The sequence below is a fragment of the Sceloporus undulatus genome, chromosome 3 (assembly GCF_019175285.1).
Source record: "Sceloporus undulatus isolate JIND9_A2432 ecotype Alabama chromosome 3, SceUnd_v1.1, whole genome shotgun sequence".
NCBI classification, from domain to species: domain Eukaryota; kingdom Metazoa; phylum Chordata; class Lepidosauria; order Squamata; family Phrynosomatidae; genus Sceloporus; species Sceloporus undulatus.
In genome coordinates, this window is record NC_056524.1 from 203,062,210 (window position 1) to 203,079,393 (window position 17,184).

The following is a 17,184-nucleotide window of genomic DNA, read 5'->3' on the forward strand; positions in this document are numbered from 1 at the left end:
TGTCTCCCACCAGCATTGATGCAACTCGGGAAATATATGATCCATATATTTCATTGGATCATCTTTTTCACAACACTGAATGAAGTAGGTCTGATTTATACAAGCCCAGAACTTCAGATGTATTCAAAGTTGCCATGTTACTGGCTGTTAAGTATGCATTCATTTATATAAACACAACTCCTCCTAACCTTTAAGTGAATATTTATTCACAGAATGCTTTGTGCTTATTAAGGGATAACATGGATTTCTGAAAATAAGGAATCACTGTCCTGATATAATCAATGCTCATTTCAGATGGTGCTGAATGAAAATTTTGACATAGTATACCTGTATGCAACTTTCCTTTCATGTACTGTTATAGTCAATCAATAAGATTTTTAGATATAAATATACATATATGCTATATATATATATGTTAAATTGTTACACTTTAAATGTACTGACTAATCTAGTTCTCTCTCTTTCCCCCTCAATTAGGTTACTGGTTTGCTAGCTTCTCAGTGGAATATTCCCATTTTGGGTTTTGTTGGCCATACTGCCAAACTGGATGATTCAGTGCTGTATGACACTTACATCAATCTTGTCTCCCCCTTGCAAATGATAGGGAAAGTACTGCAGAAAACTCTTCAGTTTTTTGGATGGAAGTATGTGGGTCTTATGGGAAGCTCAAGTGATGTTTTCACTTGGGCTGAAATGGATGAATTGTGGACATCTGTTGAAAACCAACTCAAAACCAATATCACAGTCACTGCTAAGGTGAGATACAATACAAAAAATCAGGGTCTCCACCAAGAGAAGCTCAGCTACATATCATCTGTTGCAAGAAGTAAGTCTGGATTTTTTTCCCTTTTTATTAAATATATAAAGTTTTTTGGATTTAAAATAAGTATTTTGGAACTCTTTGGATAATAAAGGAATGAGGTACATTAATAAGAATAAATCTAGTCTATTATCTTGTTTTTAAAAAATAATAATACTGGCTATTTCAAAGCAAATGCATTAACACTCGGAACATGCTTGATGCACAGTAGTATTGAAGTGTCCCAAGTATTGAATAAAATGCAATGGCACATGAGCAGACTCCCACTTATGCAATGGGACTTCCTTTTCCTCCTTGGAGCCTGCCTCCATGTACCTCCAAGCTTACCCTGAAAGGTTTCACAATGGTTTGGGAGGAAGTAGCACAGAGGAAATTGCCCCTTTCCTGTCCACTGACAGAAGCTGTTCTGTTGGTGTGAGGCATTGTCTGTGTATAATCATGTATTCATATGCATTTGGTAGTTTTTGTCTTGTTGCTCCTATTTTTTATGAAGGAGAATTTAATTAGCAGCATTGGCTATTGTCCAACAATTATAAATGTAATGTCTTATCTTTAGATCATTTCAAATGCTAAGGAGCACAATTCCGTCTCCTCAAGTAAAAAGATAATAGCACAGACTCTGAGGGATAAAGCCACAATTATCAGATTTTGAAGTTAATTGCAGTGTCTCCTCCTTCCCACATATCATCTGTTTGTGCCTTTCAGTAGATTTTTTCAGTGGTGTTTTCCCATCATGGTGCAGGTGGTATTGATGCCTTGAGTGGAGAAAAAATACTGTATTTGTCTTGTTCTATCCATTACTGTCTGCTATTCTTGCAAACAGTTGGATTAATGTAAAGTCAAAGGCTTTCATGGCCAGCATCCATAGTTTTTTGTGGGTTTTTCGGGCTATGTGGCCATGTTCCAGAAAAGTTTCTTCCTGATGTTTCGCCAGCATCTGTGGCTGGCATCTTCAGAGTTGGATTAAGTTAGATAATAATACTTGGTTTAAAATAGTTTCATAAGATTATAGTTTCATAAGATTATTATTATTATTATTATTATTATTATTACCTGCCTTTCTCCCAATATAGGGATTCAAGGGGTGAACAGCAGATTTCAAGCAACACAATTTAAAAACAATAAATGTTAAAATGTAGAAATTTTTTTAAATTATTATTATTATTATTATTATTATTATTATTATTTTATATAGCGCTGTAGATTTGCACAGCACTGTACATAAAAACAATAAATATAAAAAAGTAAACCTGCTTATGGTGTACAATCTAAGAAATAATAGGATAATACATATAAAATACATAGCAATACAGGAAATGATTCAATAAAACAAGCAACAAAAGAACATCAAATAGCAAGTGACAATTATGCAATGCCTGGGAACGCTTCTCTGAATAGGATGGTCTTCAACTCCGTTTTGAAGCTGGTTAAAGAAGTGATGGCTCTTGCTTGTGAGGGAAGAAGGTTCCAGGAGTGAGGGACAGCGAGTGAAAAGGGGCGAATCCAAGATGGGGCAGAGGAAATCCTGGGCTGGGACAGCTGACCTTGACTACCCGAACAGAGGGCCTGAGTGGGAATGTGAGGAGAAAGAAGGTCTGATAAATAAGGAGGGGCCAATCCAATTAAATCATTTTAAAAGTTAAAACAGTTCTGAGTTAAAATCGAGTATTACAATACAAACCTTAAAAAAAATTAAATAGCACAACATTCCCAGATCTTACTGATTTGCGAAGGGCTGTCCAAAAAAGAACATCTTTACCTGCCGCCAAAAGGATAGCAGGGTTGGAGCCATCCTGGCCTCCCTACGGAGGGAGTTCCAAAGCTTGTGAGCAGACAGTGAGAAGGCTCTCTCTCTTGTTCCCACCAAATACACCTGAGATGGTGGTGGGACAGAGAGAAGGGCCTCTCCAGATGATCTCAATACTCTGGGGGGCTCATACATAGAGATATGGTCCTTCAAATAGCCTGAACCCAAGCTTTATAGGGCTTTATAGATCAAAACCAGCACTTTGAATTGCTGGCACTTAGTTAGCCAATGTTTGTATATTTTGATTATATGTGTTTGTTACCTTGTTTTGTTATGTATTGCATGGGGTTTTATATTCATACTTGGGTGGTTTGTTTTATAATTGCACTGCATTGGTTATAACTGTATCCATCTTTCTTGTGCATGTTCCTTTCTTTAAAGAAAAAAATTAGATCATAAGTGCTCTCGTTTATTGCTGTATTGTGTAAAGTGTCATGCACACTGATAGCTATTTGTCTGTAAGTCTACCTGTCTGTCTCTGAAATGAACTTGGGGGCTATACAGACCACCCCTAAGGGGCGGCAGGAGGCTGTCCCTTTCCTGGCCGGATCGGCCTCACACAGAAGCCCCGATCTGGCCTTTGGAAGGTGCAAAAAGGAGCCACAAAAAGTGGCTGCGGCGGCTCGGCTCTATGGCACCCCTTCAGTGCTGAAGGTGCATCATGATGTCACGGGCCTTCTGGAGCAGCATGTGGCATCATGGCACCCTAGGGGGTACAGTCAGGCATGCATCGTCAGGACATTGCACCCCAACTCTGCCCCTAGGCCGGTGCTTTCTGCCAGTCTGTATAGGGCCTTAGTTCCTAGTTCACTGTAATGGTGCAAATTCTTAAGGCTGGAATGTGGAACTGTTGGCCATCCTTGTGCTTTGGGATTGCAGCTCCCTGATTTCCTTACCAATCTGGCTGGACCTCCTGAGTATCTGAAGATTAAAAACTCTGGAGGACAAAATAACCTAAAGGGCACCAGATCCCATCTGATCTCAAAAACTAACCATGGTCAACCCTGGTTAGTTCTTGGATGGGAGACTGCCAATGAAAACCAGCTGTATAATATATTTCAGAGGATGGCACTGGTAAAACTGCCTGTGGGTATTCCTTGCCTTAAAAAACTTTATATGAAATTCTTGGCTTTGCCATATGTTGATAGGAAACTTGGAGGCACACATCCATGTCTCAAGGACTGCCTTCTTAGAAGTGTTCCAGCCAAGAATAACAGAATAACAAAGTAAATTCTCAGGGGATGTCATGATCTGAAATGGAGCTTGGCAAAGTATTTAGATTCTGTTTGTAGATGATTTTGAGAAAACAAAAGGGATCTATTGTATTTTACCAAACATTTCTAATGATCAAACAACCTCTTGCTCTTCCAGAATATCCCATTCCACAAGAGAGGGTGGATGTGTTTCGTTTCTCATTTTTCAGGCATGTTTTTCTAATAGTTCTAGTTATTTCCCACTTGCAACAAGAGGGAAACTTTACACAAAACCTTGACAATAGAGGCAGCGTACTGACCCTTTTCTTATACCAATAATTTGTTTTTTATTACATTATTGCATAAAAGGTGTTCACAATACATGGCTTCTAGTGACATTATTCTTGAGATGCCATGCTTGGGACATCATGCTTCTTAAATCTATTTAATTTGGAGAGAGTTTCAAAGGCCTCAAAAATCTTGCTTTCATCTCTGAAGTACATTATTTTGTGTTTTCATTCTAGCACAGTACTTTACAGCATAGGAGAATATTATGTAAAATTTAAGTTTGCTTAGGGCATATATAACACTGCTTTCAGTAATTTGTTCCAAGAAAATAATGGTTTCAATATTACTACCTTGTTGTGAAACTAAATGTTTGGGACTACATTAAATAGAAAATAATAGCAAATATAAAAACAGTTTAGCTCAAATTTGTGTACTACCTCATCATAAAGCACACTTAATCACACATGTAGTTACTGTTTTCATAAATGATCACTTTTCAGTACCCTTCTAACTTTGTGTTTCAAAGCAATTATCAGTATTGATTTAAAATTATAAATAAATTACTTTGGCAACTGTTACAAAGTTATTCCATTTTGTTTTTGCTACAATTGACTTGATTTGGCTTGTAGACTAACTTGTTAAAAGAGTGGGAACTGACCTCTTTAATTTCTTTGGCAGTTATTGTTTTAATCTGCAGTTCTTTGGATGCAAGATCCATTTTGTTAGAAGCCAAAGAACTAGGTATGACAAATGGGGCATATGTGTTTTTTGTCCTGCAGCAATTTGAGGTAAGTATGTGCAATGCAGTGAAAATTCATTTATTGTTTTATTATGTGCCGTTCAGATAGTTTTCAACTCCCAATTACCCTGTGAATGAGAGCCCTCCAGGAGACCCTGGCATTAACAGTTTGGCTTACAAACTCAGGTCTTACAAACTCAGGGCTGTGGCTTCCAAATTTATTTGAGCCACCTGCCTTCCTCCTGCCTTCAACTTTACTGAACACTATCATCCTTTCCAGAGATTCCTGACCAAAGCACAGTAGCCTCAGTGAGAGTTACTTACAACCATAACTAGAAATTAGAAATGCTATGGTATGGGGAATCCTGAATTTGGTATTCAATGATATATATTGGTACTTGAGGATCTTATCTAGTCCCTCCATAATGGCTCTTCCAAGTTATATCTTCTTCTTTTTATTGAATACAGTCTGTATATTGACTGATATTTGTGTGAAGCTGCAGAAAATCTTTTAGCAATTTGATATCTTCTTAATGAGCTTTAAAATTATGTAATCTTATGTAAATCTTCTTAGTCATTTTTTCTTCTTCTTGTTATCCAGCCGTAACCCTGATTTTGTACTTTCTTCTTTAACTTTCATCAGTATTTGTTCCATGTCTTTGCCATTTTCTGCTAGTAATATGATGCCAATTTGCATATCTTAAACTATTAATGTTCCTTCCTCTAATATTCACACAACCTTCCTCCAAATCTAATCCTACTTGCCGTGTTCTGCATAAATTAAACAAATAAAGTGATAAGATAACTATTGTCTGACACCCTTTCCAATTGGAAATGATTCTGTCATCCCATGTTCCATCCTAATGGTGTTCTCTTGTGTTGGGCATAGTATCAAAAATCTATGAACCATAGATTTTCATAATCTACACACAGCCTATGAAGCATGGATGTCTGTTTTTAAAATCTTACTTTGTAAAGTCCTGCAGAGAGTTAGCACCTAGAGGAGCTTCGTCTGCCCAGAACAGTAATCCCAGCACACTGCTCTTAACACAATTCTATCTGTCCACATTTTTAGGCAGTATTATTTCTCAGTCCTGGTATTCTCTAATTGTCTTCCATCCAAATTCTAGCCATGCCAATTCTGCATAGCATGTAAAATCAGAGACTAGGTGTATTCAGGGACAGATGGTGTGATGATAGATTGCATTTAGGACATGAATAACTTTTTCAAGAAAGCCATATTATAAGCATAAAATCCTCCATTAAAGAGGTCAGTTCCCAGTACATCTAAAACATGTAGTTCCCCTCAGCCCTAATCAGCATAGTCACTAGTAAGTGTTATGAGAGTTACGAGTCCAATACCCTCTTGTGAGCCATGTGTTTCTCATGCCCTGTGGTAAATATTGTTTTCTGTGCTTTCAGAAGTGTGACTATTTTCTTTAGCTGATGTGTAGGAAAAGAGACAGGTATGGTATTTATGGTGGCATTGTATTTCTAAGTGCTGATGCAGAGCTGGAAATACTTGGGTGCAAATCTCCCATTAGCCCTGATAGCCTAGGCTCTGTGTGTAATGCTTATCCCGTGAACAAATAAGACAACTTAGCTCTTCCAGTTTGAATTCAGGATCTGAATTTTGAAGTTGGAAGCTTTCCGACTTCGAAAAAGTGCTGGCTGAGTGAGGCCTTGACCTGAGATGCATCTAGGTAGCAGCATCCCACATAGATAGGCAGCGATTTAGGTATGATAACATCCGGGGGCATCCCAGATCCTGAATTCTAGCTAGAAGAGGTAAACCAGCTTATGTGTTCATGTTGACAAGAGCAATTACTCCATCTACATAGCTTGGGGAATTCTGTGTGTGTTCCTTGAACAATACATAAAAGAACTGTGTTTCATGGCAGAGGTCAGGTAAAAGGAAAGCCTTATTTTGGTTAAAAAAACACTGCAGAAATAATCCAGTTTGCGACCGCTTTAACTGTCTTGGCTCAATGCTAGGGAATTCTGGGAACTGTAGTTTTGCGAGACATTTAGCCTTCTCTGTCAGAGCTCTGGTGTCACAATAAACTACAATTCCCAGATTCCCTAGCACTGAGCCAGGGCAATTAAAGAGGTCTCAGACTGGATTATTTCTGCAGTGTGTTTTGCACCTTTGTGTAATTGGCTCTGACACATTACAGTTATTTAGTATCTCTAGAGCTCTGTCCATATAAATAAGAAGCTACCACTTGAATATTGAACATTTATCATGAATAATATTCATTATCCCTCTTTTGTCTTCCAGGACAATTTCTTGAAAGAGACTTGGACAAATGAGAACAGCTACAGCCTTGATGCCTATCATTCTGTATTTTTGATAGCTCTCCAGTCTTACAGGCAATATAAGACCTATTCTGATTTTGTGAAGGAGGTCTATGACAAACTGAAGGAGAAGCAGCCTTCTTATAGTTTTATTTCTTCACAAGAAGAGGTTAAATTCATAATCATAACTTGTGGATTGTTAAAATTTAAGTATTTAAAAGTATTAGTCCAAAGGAGGCATTAAAAAGGGCCACCGAAGAAACCATGTTGGTTTTCAATTTTTCCTTCAATATAATTTATTACCACCAAATCTGTAGTGAATCTGAATAAAAATTCATCTAGTTAAACTACTTATGTTTTTTTTTATAAAACTGGAGCCTATGATCTGCTGAAATCATTGGTTTCTCCATTTTTTATACTTGCTACTTATTTTTAAGTATTTATTTATTTATTAGGGATGTGAGGGCTCAGCTGTTAAAACACAGACTCTGACAACTGCAAGATTGGCAGGTCAGCAGTTTGAGGCCCAAGTGCTATATGACAGAGTGAGCTCCCATCACTAGTCCCAGCTTCTGCCAACCTAGCAGTTTGAAAGTAGGAAAAAGTGCAAGTAGATAAATAGGTGCCACTTCAGTGGGAAGGTAATAGGGTTCTGTGTGGTCATGCTGGCCACATGATCACAGAGTAATCTTTAACAATGCTGGCTCTTCGGCTTAGTAATGGAGATGAGTACCGCACCCTACAGTTGGACATGACATGACAACCTTGTCAAAGGGGAACCCTTTACCTTTACCTTTACCTTCTTATTTATTATAGCTATTACTTGTTTATTAATTACATTATGTCCATTGGGGCACCCAAAACAGTGAACAATAAAGATAATTAAAACATTCTGTAAAAGCAGATTAAAAATATAAAGACAATTTTAAAACCTAATACAATTTGCAAACCAGCTCCAAGCAGTCTTGGATGACACCAATTATCTCGATCCATTTCAAACTGGCTTCAGGTCGGGATACAGAGTTGAGACTGCCCTAGTCGCCTTGGTCGATGATCTCCATCTGTGTATCGACAGGGGAAGTGTGGCCCTGTTGGTGCTCTTGGACCTCCCAGTGGCTTTCGATACCATAGACCAGGGGTAGGCAATCTTTTTGAGCCAGGGGACGGGTTGCTGTCCCTCAGACAACTGGGGGGCCGAAGCCAAAAAACAAATAATTAAATAATTTTTTAAAAACATTAAATATATAAACAAACCAGAACAAATGTAGGACAAAATTTTCAAATGGAAGACACTTTTTTAAAAAATGGAGGACACGCAAAAAAAATTTGCTGATTTTTTAAAAAATGTTAATATAAATGCATGTTTCTGAGGCTTCTAGAGACAATTGCCCCCCAAAGGCCCCGGTGGCATTTGGTGGCAGGACTGGGCTGGGGCCGGTCCCAAGGCCTCGCCGGGCCGCATCCGGCCTGTGGGCCGCAGGTTGCCTACCCCTGCCATAGACCATGGTATCCTTCTGGAGCGCTTGAGGGAACTGGGAATTGGAGGCACTGCTTTGCAGTTGTTCCAGTCCTATCTCTCGGGCAGGTTCCAGATGGTGTCACTTGGTGACAGTTGTTTGGCCAAAAGGAAGCTCAGTTCAGGCGTCCCTCAAGGCACGATACTGTCACCAATGCTATTCAACATTTACATGAAGCCGCTGGGTGAGATCATCCAGAGACATGGGGCGAGGTGTTATCAGTACGCTGATGACACCCAAATCTATTTCTCTATGTCTCGGATTGTTTCAGTGACCAAGGAGGGCACCTCCTCTCTGAATGACTGCCTGAGGTCAGTAATGGATTGGATGAGGGAAAATAGACTTAAGTTGAATCCAAACAAAATGGAGGTACTCATGATAGGTAACCCCAACCCGGGTTTGGAGATATGTTCGCCAGTCCGAGATGGGGTCACACTTCCCCTGAAGGACTGTGTCCACAGCTTGGGGGTGCTCCTGGATTTGTCGCTTCATCTGTCCTCTCAGATTGATGCGGCAGCCAGGAGTGCCTGTTATCAGCTTCGGCTGATACGCCAGTTGCGCCCCTACCTGGAGCAGCAGGACCTAGAAATGGTTGTACATGTCCTGGTAACCTCTTGTCTTGATTTCTGTAATGTGCTCTACATGGGGCAACCCTTGTGCTGTGTCTGGAAGCTTCAACTGATACAAAACATGGCAGCCAGACTGGTCACTGGAAAATCTAGGTTTGACCGAATTACACCTATTCTAAAGTCATTACAATGGCTGCCTATTAGCTTTCAGGCTCAGTACAAGGTGTTGGTTATTACCTACAAAGCCCTACATGGCCTGGGTCCAGTCTACTTGAAGGAATGCCTCCTCCCATATAATCCTTCCTGTACACTCCGTTCCTCCAGGAAAAATCTTTTACATCCAAAAAAGACCAGGTTGGCGGTGACTGCTACGGCTCCAAAAGCTTGGAATGACCTGCCAGAAGAGATTCACCAATTATCCTCATTGGAGGCTTTTAAAAAAGCGATAAAAACCGTTCTCTTCCGGCAGGCCTTCCCTGAGTGATAACCGCCCACAACCAATTCTATCCGTCCTTCCTTTTATATCTTCTCTTCATTCACGAGTTGTAAAATAATCTTGTGATATTGTATTGCATTGTTATATATTTTAATCATGTTTTATGTTAATTTTATAGTTTGGGAGGGAGGGTTAGGTCAGGGTTTGTGAGTTTTATTGTTTTTATATTGTGTATCATAAACTCTGTTGTTACCTGCCTTGATCCCCAAATGGAAGAGGTGGGATATAAATAAATATATTATTATTATTATTATTATTATTATTATTATTATTATTATTATTATTATTATTATTATTATTTTGAATATCCTCTGGAAAGTCAAGAAAATGTGGCCAGCCTGATTTTCCTTTCAAGTGAGTTCCATAGTTAGTGTGCTGCCACAGAGAAAACACTGGCATATGCACTCACCAACCTAACTTGGTCAGAGTTTTGAGATACACAACAGGGCCTCTGCTGAAAGTCTAAAATTCTGGATGGGCTTATATAGGGGGAGGTGGTTCTTCAGATGTTCTGGACCCCATACCATTCTTGCAAAATAAATAAATAAATAAATAAATGATGGTGTCTATTTCACTTTCCTTCACCCTCTAGTAGTAGGAACTGCAGGAGAGCTGCTAGAAAAGTTATAATTTATGTGGTTGGGTTTGCTTGGTCATGAATAAGTAAGCAAGTCACAACATATCCTCCAACTGTCCAAGTTTGGCTGGGACAATCCTGATTAAGCCTTGGTTTCCCACTTTTTCAGTTGCTTTTTAAAAAGTTCCACTTTCCTCGTTTGTTTTCTCTTTATTTAAATTGCTGGAAACAGAGTTCAAAGTGCAAAAATAGTTTGCATACAACTAACTCAGCAGCGGAGGCTCAGGAACTGCTGGAGACTTACAATCTTCACAATGTTTACTGTGTAGGCACCTGAAAAGGCCACAATGTGAACTGCTCTGAGGAAGACAATGAACATCTGGGGCACCAATAATGAAAGGTCAATCACTGGACAAAGAGTCACTTTCTCTTATAGCCACCAGTGCACTGAATCTAACACCTCACAAATGAATTTAGTTTATCCATGGGTCTATGTAGATATAAATGGGAAGAGATGCTCCTTAAAGTTACAAAGCCACAGCTGGTTAAAGTTCATGAACAATTCATTGCAATATGCAAAGCTAAAATGCTGTAGTACGTGAGGCTCCATTTTACAGAATTTAGAAATGCTGATACTTGTTAATAAAAGTAAACTGACTTCCAAATGCTAGTAAATGGATGTTAAACCTAGTTATAGTTCCTAAGAGCAAGGTCTTTCTCTAAACCAAAATGAAATAGTTACCGACCTCAAACTGTATCAAATTCATAAAATGTTGGAAATTAATAGGATTATTTTTGAGCAAGTCATTTGACCATTTTAGTTTAACATACGTAGGGAACATAATCCAGGTTTAAGATACAGTTGCTAGCATTTGGAGTAAACTGAAAAATTTTCAGTAGGAGTCAGGGAAGCAGACAAGGCTCCTGTATTTTTGATATTTGTATAGACAAGGACATTTTTAAAGTTTGTGCTTGCCTAATAAGCTTTTGTTGTTGTGTGCTTTCAAGTTATTTCTGGCTTATGGTGACCCTAAAGCAACGCTATCGTAGGATTTTTTTTGGCAAGATTTGTTTGGGGGGGATTGCTATTGTATTCCTCCTAGGCTGACAAATTGTGATTTGCCTAAGATCACACAGTGGGTTTCCATGGCTGAAAAGGATTTGAACTCTGGTCTCCAGAGTCCTAGTCCAGCACTCCAGTTACTACACCACACTGGCTCTCTTTGCCTAATAAGCTGCTGTAAGCCGCTTTGACCATCGCAGAAAAGCGGGATAAAAATAAAATTTATTGTTGTTATTATTATTATTATTATTATTATTATTAAGCTATCCCTGCTAAAATTCATTGATTCCCTTATCAGCTATTAGAAATGTAGGAGCCATTATCTTTTTGTACCCAGCCAGCCTAATTTCCCACCTGACAACTTCTGAAAGACCTATAGGTGAAGCCTCTTTCCCCAGAAGTTCATACACTTACATGTTTTTTTCCTCCCAGGTAAGTTCTTATGCTGCCTACCTGCATGATGCAGTTTTGCTGTATGCATTAGCCATAAAAGAAATGTCAGAACAGAATAAGGATTTCAATGATGGAAGAGCACTTGTCAACACTTTGAAAGGCTACAATAAAACTCCTGTGTATGGTAGGTTTGTGGCTTAAGGCTGTCCAAGCACATGGGAGGGGCAGTAGTTCTTGAGTAGATCACATACCCTTAACACAGAAGGACACCCTGGATATCCAATTAAAGCCTGGAAAGAAAACTTTTTCTGAGGGCTCCATCACACAGGTTTAAGCCATGTTAGCAACTGGCTTGATTTGATTTGGCCAAAATCAAAGTGACTGGGTTGAGTGCTTGTATCGGCATGTTTTGAGTGTGATTAGTTTTCTTCCTCTTCCTTAACACACTGATGTACTGAAATGTGCTGAATATTCCAGTGCTCATATTATGATCTTTGTTGTTGTTGTTTAGGCATTACTGGTCCAGTGCACATTGATGAATCAGGAGAGAGAAACATGGATTACTCTGTGTATGATCTCCAGGAATCTGGCAATTCAACCCGGTTCCTTCCTGTTCTTAACTTTGATAGTTATACAAAAACAATCAGGTAGGTCTGTGTATATGTTTGCACCCTTATAGTTTTGTAAATACATTGTATTTTGTATGTTGTACACCCCTTTACATAATTTGCTTCATTGTGAAATTAATCTTGCCATCAGGATGTTTCTCCTACTATTCCACTGAAATCTATCATCTCATAACTTACTCATCACACATTACACATAGTTTCAGTTTTGGGGAGCAGAAAGCAAGTATTCTGTGTGACATTCCTTTGGATATTAGGTTCCCTCCCATCTTCTTTTCTTGAGTCCACACATATTCTTTTCTTTTAGTTTTCCTCATTGTCCATATGTTTCACAGCAATACTATAAGTGAAACTAGATGTGAAAAGTGTGTCTTGTTTACTGTGTCTGTCTGTAGCCCAACCACAGAAATTGACTACATTAGTTGGTCAGATGGAGAAATACCTGAAGACAAACCACCATGTGGGTTCCACAACGAACACTGCAAAAATCCAGTTACCAGTAAGTGTGATATATAAATAAAACAGACTTTGTGAGAAGAAGGAGGTGATAAAGTGATTTGCTTATTTTTCATTCAAATGCCTGAAATTCTCTATAACAATTTAAAATGAGATTTAATGGCTCTTAAGAAATGAGAGATGAGCAGAAGTTGTGGGTAAGGGAAACCCCCAAAAATTTCTCATTGTAATTGAAGTTCACAGTTTTGATACTGTACCATTGCCAAGTATGACTGCCTTCTCTCCTGTATTCCATTATAGTTATAATGGATTTGAGACAAATACCTATTTTTGATCCTGTTATTCTGATGGTGATTCTTTCTATGCTGGACCCCACTGCCCCCCTGGATCCCCTTAATATGGACACCAATCTTCAGATTCCTAGGATTTGCAAGCCTTGGTAGAGACTGACAGTCTTATAATATTATTGATTATACTTCAGTACTATATTAGAAGTACAGTTCCACCCTATGCATGCTTATTCACAGTTAGATTCCACAGTGTCTAAATGGGATTACTCCCTAATAAATTCTGTAGGATTGCAGCATCCTATTTGTAAATTAGAATCTACACTTCTTAACAATTGTTTGTTTGAAATAAGTTATATTGTACTTTATTATTGCCACTTCTGTATTTTTTCTGTTGCCCTCCCTGTTGTCTAACCCCCCCTCCCGACATTTATCTACTGTGTGTATCACCAAGATTCAGCTCTATTAGTCTGTTCTATAATTATCTGTTTCGTCCTTTATCATTAGAGGGCACAGCCCTTATTGTTGTGATAATTCTCCTGATAATGACAGCATCAGGAGCCATTGGTATCACAACATTTATGAAGATCCACAAAGGCAGCCTTCAGAAGCAAATCAATGATTTCTGGTGGAGAATTAATTATGAAGATATCATCATTTTTAATGACAATAAGGTAAAGAACAACCTACTTGAGAAGATATGTCTTCTCAGTCTTTATTTTTGTGGCCAAGATATAGTACGTAGGGGAATTAACTCTTTATGGGACCCTTTTACATCAAACAATTGTAGGACTGTGATTCCCCTTTAACTGCCAAAGTGACACCCTATGGAATCTGGGGTTTGCAGTTTTGTGGATTGCTAAAAAGATAAATAAATGAGTCCTAGAGAAAATGAAACCTGAACTCTCCCTAGAAACCAAGAAGACTGAACTGAGATGGGTGTTACTTTGGCCGTTTCATGAAAAGACATGACTCACTAGAAAACACAATGATGCTTGGTGAAGTAGAAGGTAGCAGGAAAAGAGGAAGACTGCATTCTAGATGGATAGGTTCAATCGAAGTAGTTATGGTCCTGAGTCCACAAGACCTGAGCAAGGTAACTTGGATTCATGGGGTCTCCATAAGTCATAAGTCAAAATCAACTTGAATTCAGCTAACACAACAATAATTCAAAACAACAGAATTAACACTTTAGGAACATATCATATCGCAGCAAATGAGGAAAAAATACAATATACAATACAGTATACACTATACACTATTGTAAAGTGGTCTATAGGTCATGAGCAGCATTTTGAATTGTGCCCAGAAATAGACAAACAGTTAGGTTGGAAAGCAGGAGTTATATGTACCTTGTAACCAGACTCAGTCAACAATCTGACTGCAGCATTTTGGACCAGCTGTGATTTCTAAGGGCAGCTCCATATGTAATGTGTTACAGTAATCCAAATGGGATGAAGCATGTGCTAGTGTGGCCAGATCTCATACCTCAAGAAATGGTGCCACTTGTGTACTACTTTTATTTCTGCAAAGCAACTCCTGGCTACTAGTGAAACCTGGGCATCCAAGCTTAGTTCTGAACCCAGGAGTATGCCCATGCTGCAAACCTGATATTTCAGGGGTACCTTAACCTTGTCCAACACAGGCTGAATCCTTGTTACCTAACCTCTATCTTGTCTGAATTAAGCTTTAATTTGTTCACCCTCATCTAGTCCATTACTAACTTGGTAGACTGTATCTCCCTATATGAACCAGCCTGGGCTCTGCAATCCTCAGGAGAGGCCCTTCTCTCCATCCCACCACCATCACAAGCATGGTTGGTGGTGACACGAGAGAGGGCCTTTTCTGTTGCTGTCCCTAGACTATAGATCTTCTTGGCCAGGGAGGCCAGAATGGTCTCTTCCTTGTTATCCTTCTATCAGCAGGCTAAGACCTTCCTGTTTAGATAGGCATTTAAAACAGAAAGTTTTTAAACCATGGGATGGGGTGTTGTTGTACTGTTTAAAAATATTTTAACACTTTTATCTTTTAAATCGCATCTTATTCTTTTAACATATAATTTGTTTTAATATTGTAATAATTTAATTCTATTTTAATATACTATTTTTGTATGCTTTTAATTGTACAGTTTTTTTTAATACTCTGAGGTGCCCTGAGTCCCAGTTTTGGGGAAAGAGCAGGATATAAATATAACACCACCACCACCACCAACAACAACAACAACAGGCTTTAATATAAACATTTATATCTCTAAACTGGACTTGAATCAGACGCTGATGCTTTCAGAAGACCGTAAAGTAGTATACATGTCCACCTAGTGAAACTATACAACTAGCAAACTAAGGAGATTATCACATAGGCTTTTCACCTGGGCCCAGAGTGGACTGAAACTTTGGGAATCCCCCCCCCCCAATTGGGTGTTTTCTCACAGCTCCATGCTCAAACCCGATCTTAGTCATCCCATCCCCAATCTGTCCTAATCTCACCCTTCGCAAAGAACCATTATTTCTGAAGGACAGGATTAGGATGGATCGGGGACAGGATGGCTAACATCAGGTCATGATACCTCCAGTATGAGCACAGAAGCATGTGATAATACCTGATCTGAAAAGAAAAAAAATCCTAAATTTTCAGTCTGCTCTGGGGCTGTACAGAAAGCCCATGATACAATCTCCAAAGAATGAAAGAAGTTTGCATGCAAAGAAGAGGAATCACAACTAGCTGCAACTCGTTACTACAGTGGTACCTCGGGATACGAAATACCCAGGTTACGAATTTTTCGGGATACGAATAAATCCCATAGGGATTTATTGTTTCGGGTTACGAAAGTTTTTTCGGGTTACGAAAAAACTCCGGCGCTGTTTTAAATGGAGCCGCGGCAGAGCCGCGGCTTTTTTCCCCATTAGCGCCTATGGCAATTCGGCTTACGAAGGTTTTTCGGGTTACGAAATTAGCCGTGGAACGAATTAATTTCGTAACCCGAGGCACCACTGTATTACCAATAATAAGGGTGTGACCAAGTTATGCTTCAAAAGTAAGATAATGAAGCAACTTAATTTGCTTAGGTGGTGTTACAACTAGTGGTACCTAGTTACCATTCAAAAATAATGAGGGAGGAAAGAAATGGTACTTTGAAAAGTTAGTTTAAAGGAGCATTTTTAAAAGCATTAACATTATTCCCCCCCCCAAATTTGTACCATTCCATTATCAACACTAAACCATTTTTCCTTCCAAAAAAGAAATCGAAAACAGTAGAAAAGCAATGAGCAGTGCAGCATAATAATTTATCTTTTCATCACTGTAGTGGGTAACACAATGGAAGGTTCTTCAAACATTAATGAATAATGTGAACAAATTAATTTTAACAGATAAGTGTCCCAGCTGTTTAGAGAATCATAGGCTGCTGCCACATTGCAGAATTAATGCAATTTGATTCATTGTTTGTCATGGCATCAGAGCTCTCTGTCTGAGAAGGCTATATGCCTCACAAAAGTACAAATCCTAGAGTTCCACAGTATTGAGCCATGGCAGTTAAAGCAGTGTCAATTTGCATTAATTCTGCTGTGCAAATATAGCCATAGAGTTCATGCAGTGGGGCTTTCTTGCTTCCTCAACCAAGGCAGTTTGTTGGGTTGTTGTGTATTGTGGAATGTCCAGGGAATGTCACATAGAAGAATGCAATGTGGGAAGAAAGAAATTATTAGAATCTAGAGGCTCCATCTTGAATGAGTACAGTGTTATTCCAGTACCGAGAGAAAACATGGCTTTTTACTAAAGCCTTGGCAGCTAATTGATTTTGTCCAGATCTCCAGCAGTTACTTTTAAATACTCTTTATTTTTACAGGTTTCAAACTATCATGTTTGAAGGTGTTAAACTGGTTAATGTACTTTCAGTATGCTTAAATTATTCTTACTGTTTTATATGGTTTTAAACTGTTTAATATGATTTTATTGTATGCCACCTTGAGGTTCTTGTAGATAGGATAGACTCTCTCTCTCTCTCTCCATATATATATATATATATATATATATATATATATATATATATATATATA

General features: G+C 38.6%; 1 protein-coding gene across 1 annotated transcript in view; it reads left to right on the forward strand.

Moving 5' to 3' along the window:
* Positions 1-17,184, forward strand: part of LOC121926428 (guanylate cyclase 2G-like) — a 69,295-nt gene that overhangs the window by 21,127 nt on the left and 30,984 nt on the right. The window contains exons 2-8 of the mRNA XM_042459413.1: positions 478-826; positions 4,787-4,896; positions 7,129-7,314; positions 11,800-11,944; positions 12,272-12,407; positions 12,782-12,885; positions 13,637-13,803. Coding sequence (XP_042315347.1) covers positions 478-826; positions 4,787-4,896; positions 7,129-7,314; positions 11,800-11,944; positions 12,272-12,407; positions 12,782-12,885; positions 13,637-13,803 — 1,197 coding nt within the window. The remainder of the gene's footprint in view (positions 1-477; positions 827-4,786; positions 4,897-7,128; positions 7,315-11,799; positions 11,945-12,271; positions 12,408-12,781; positions 12,886-13,636; positions 13,804-17,184) is intronic.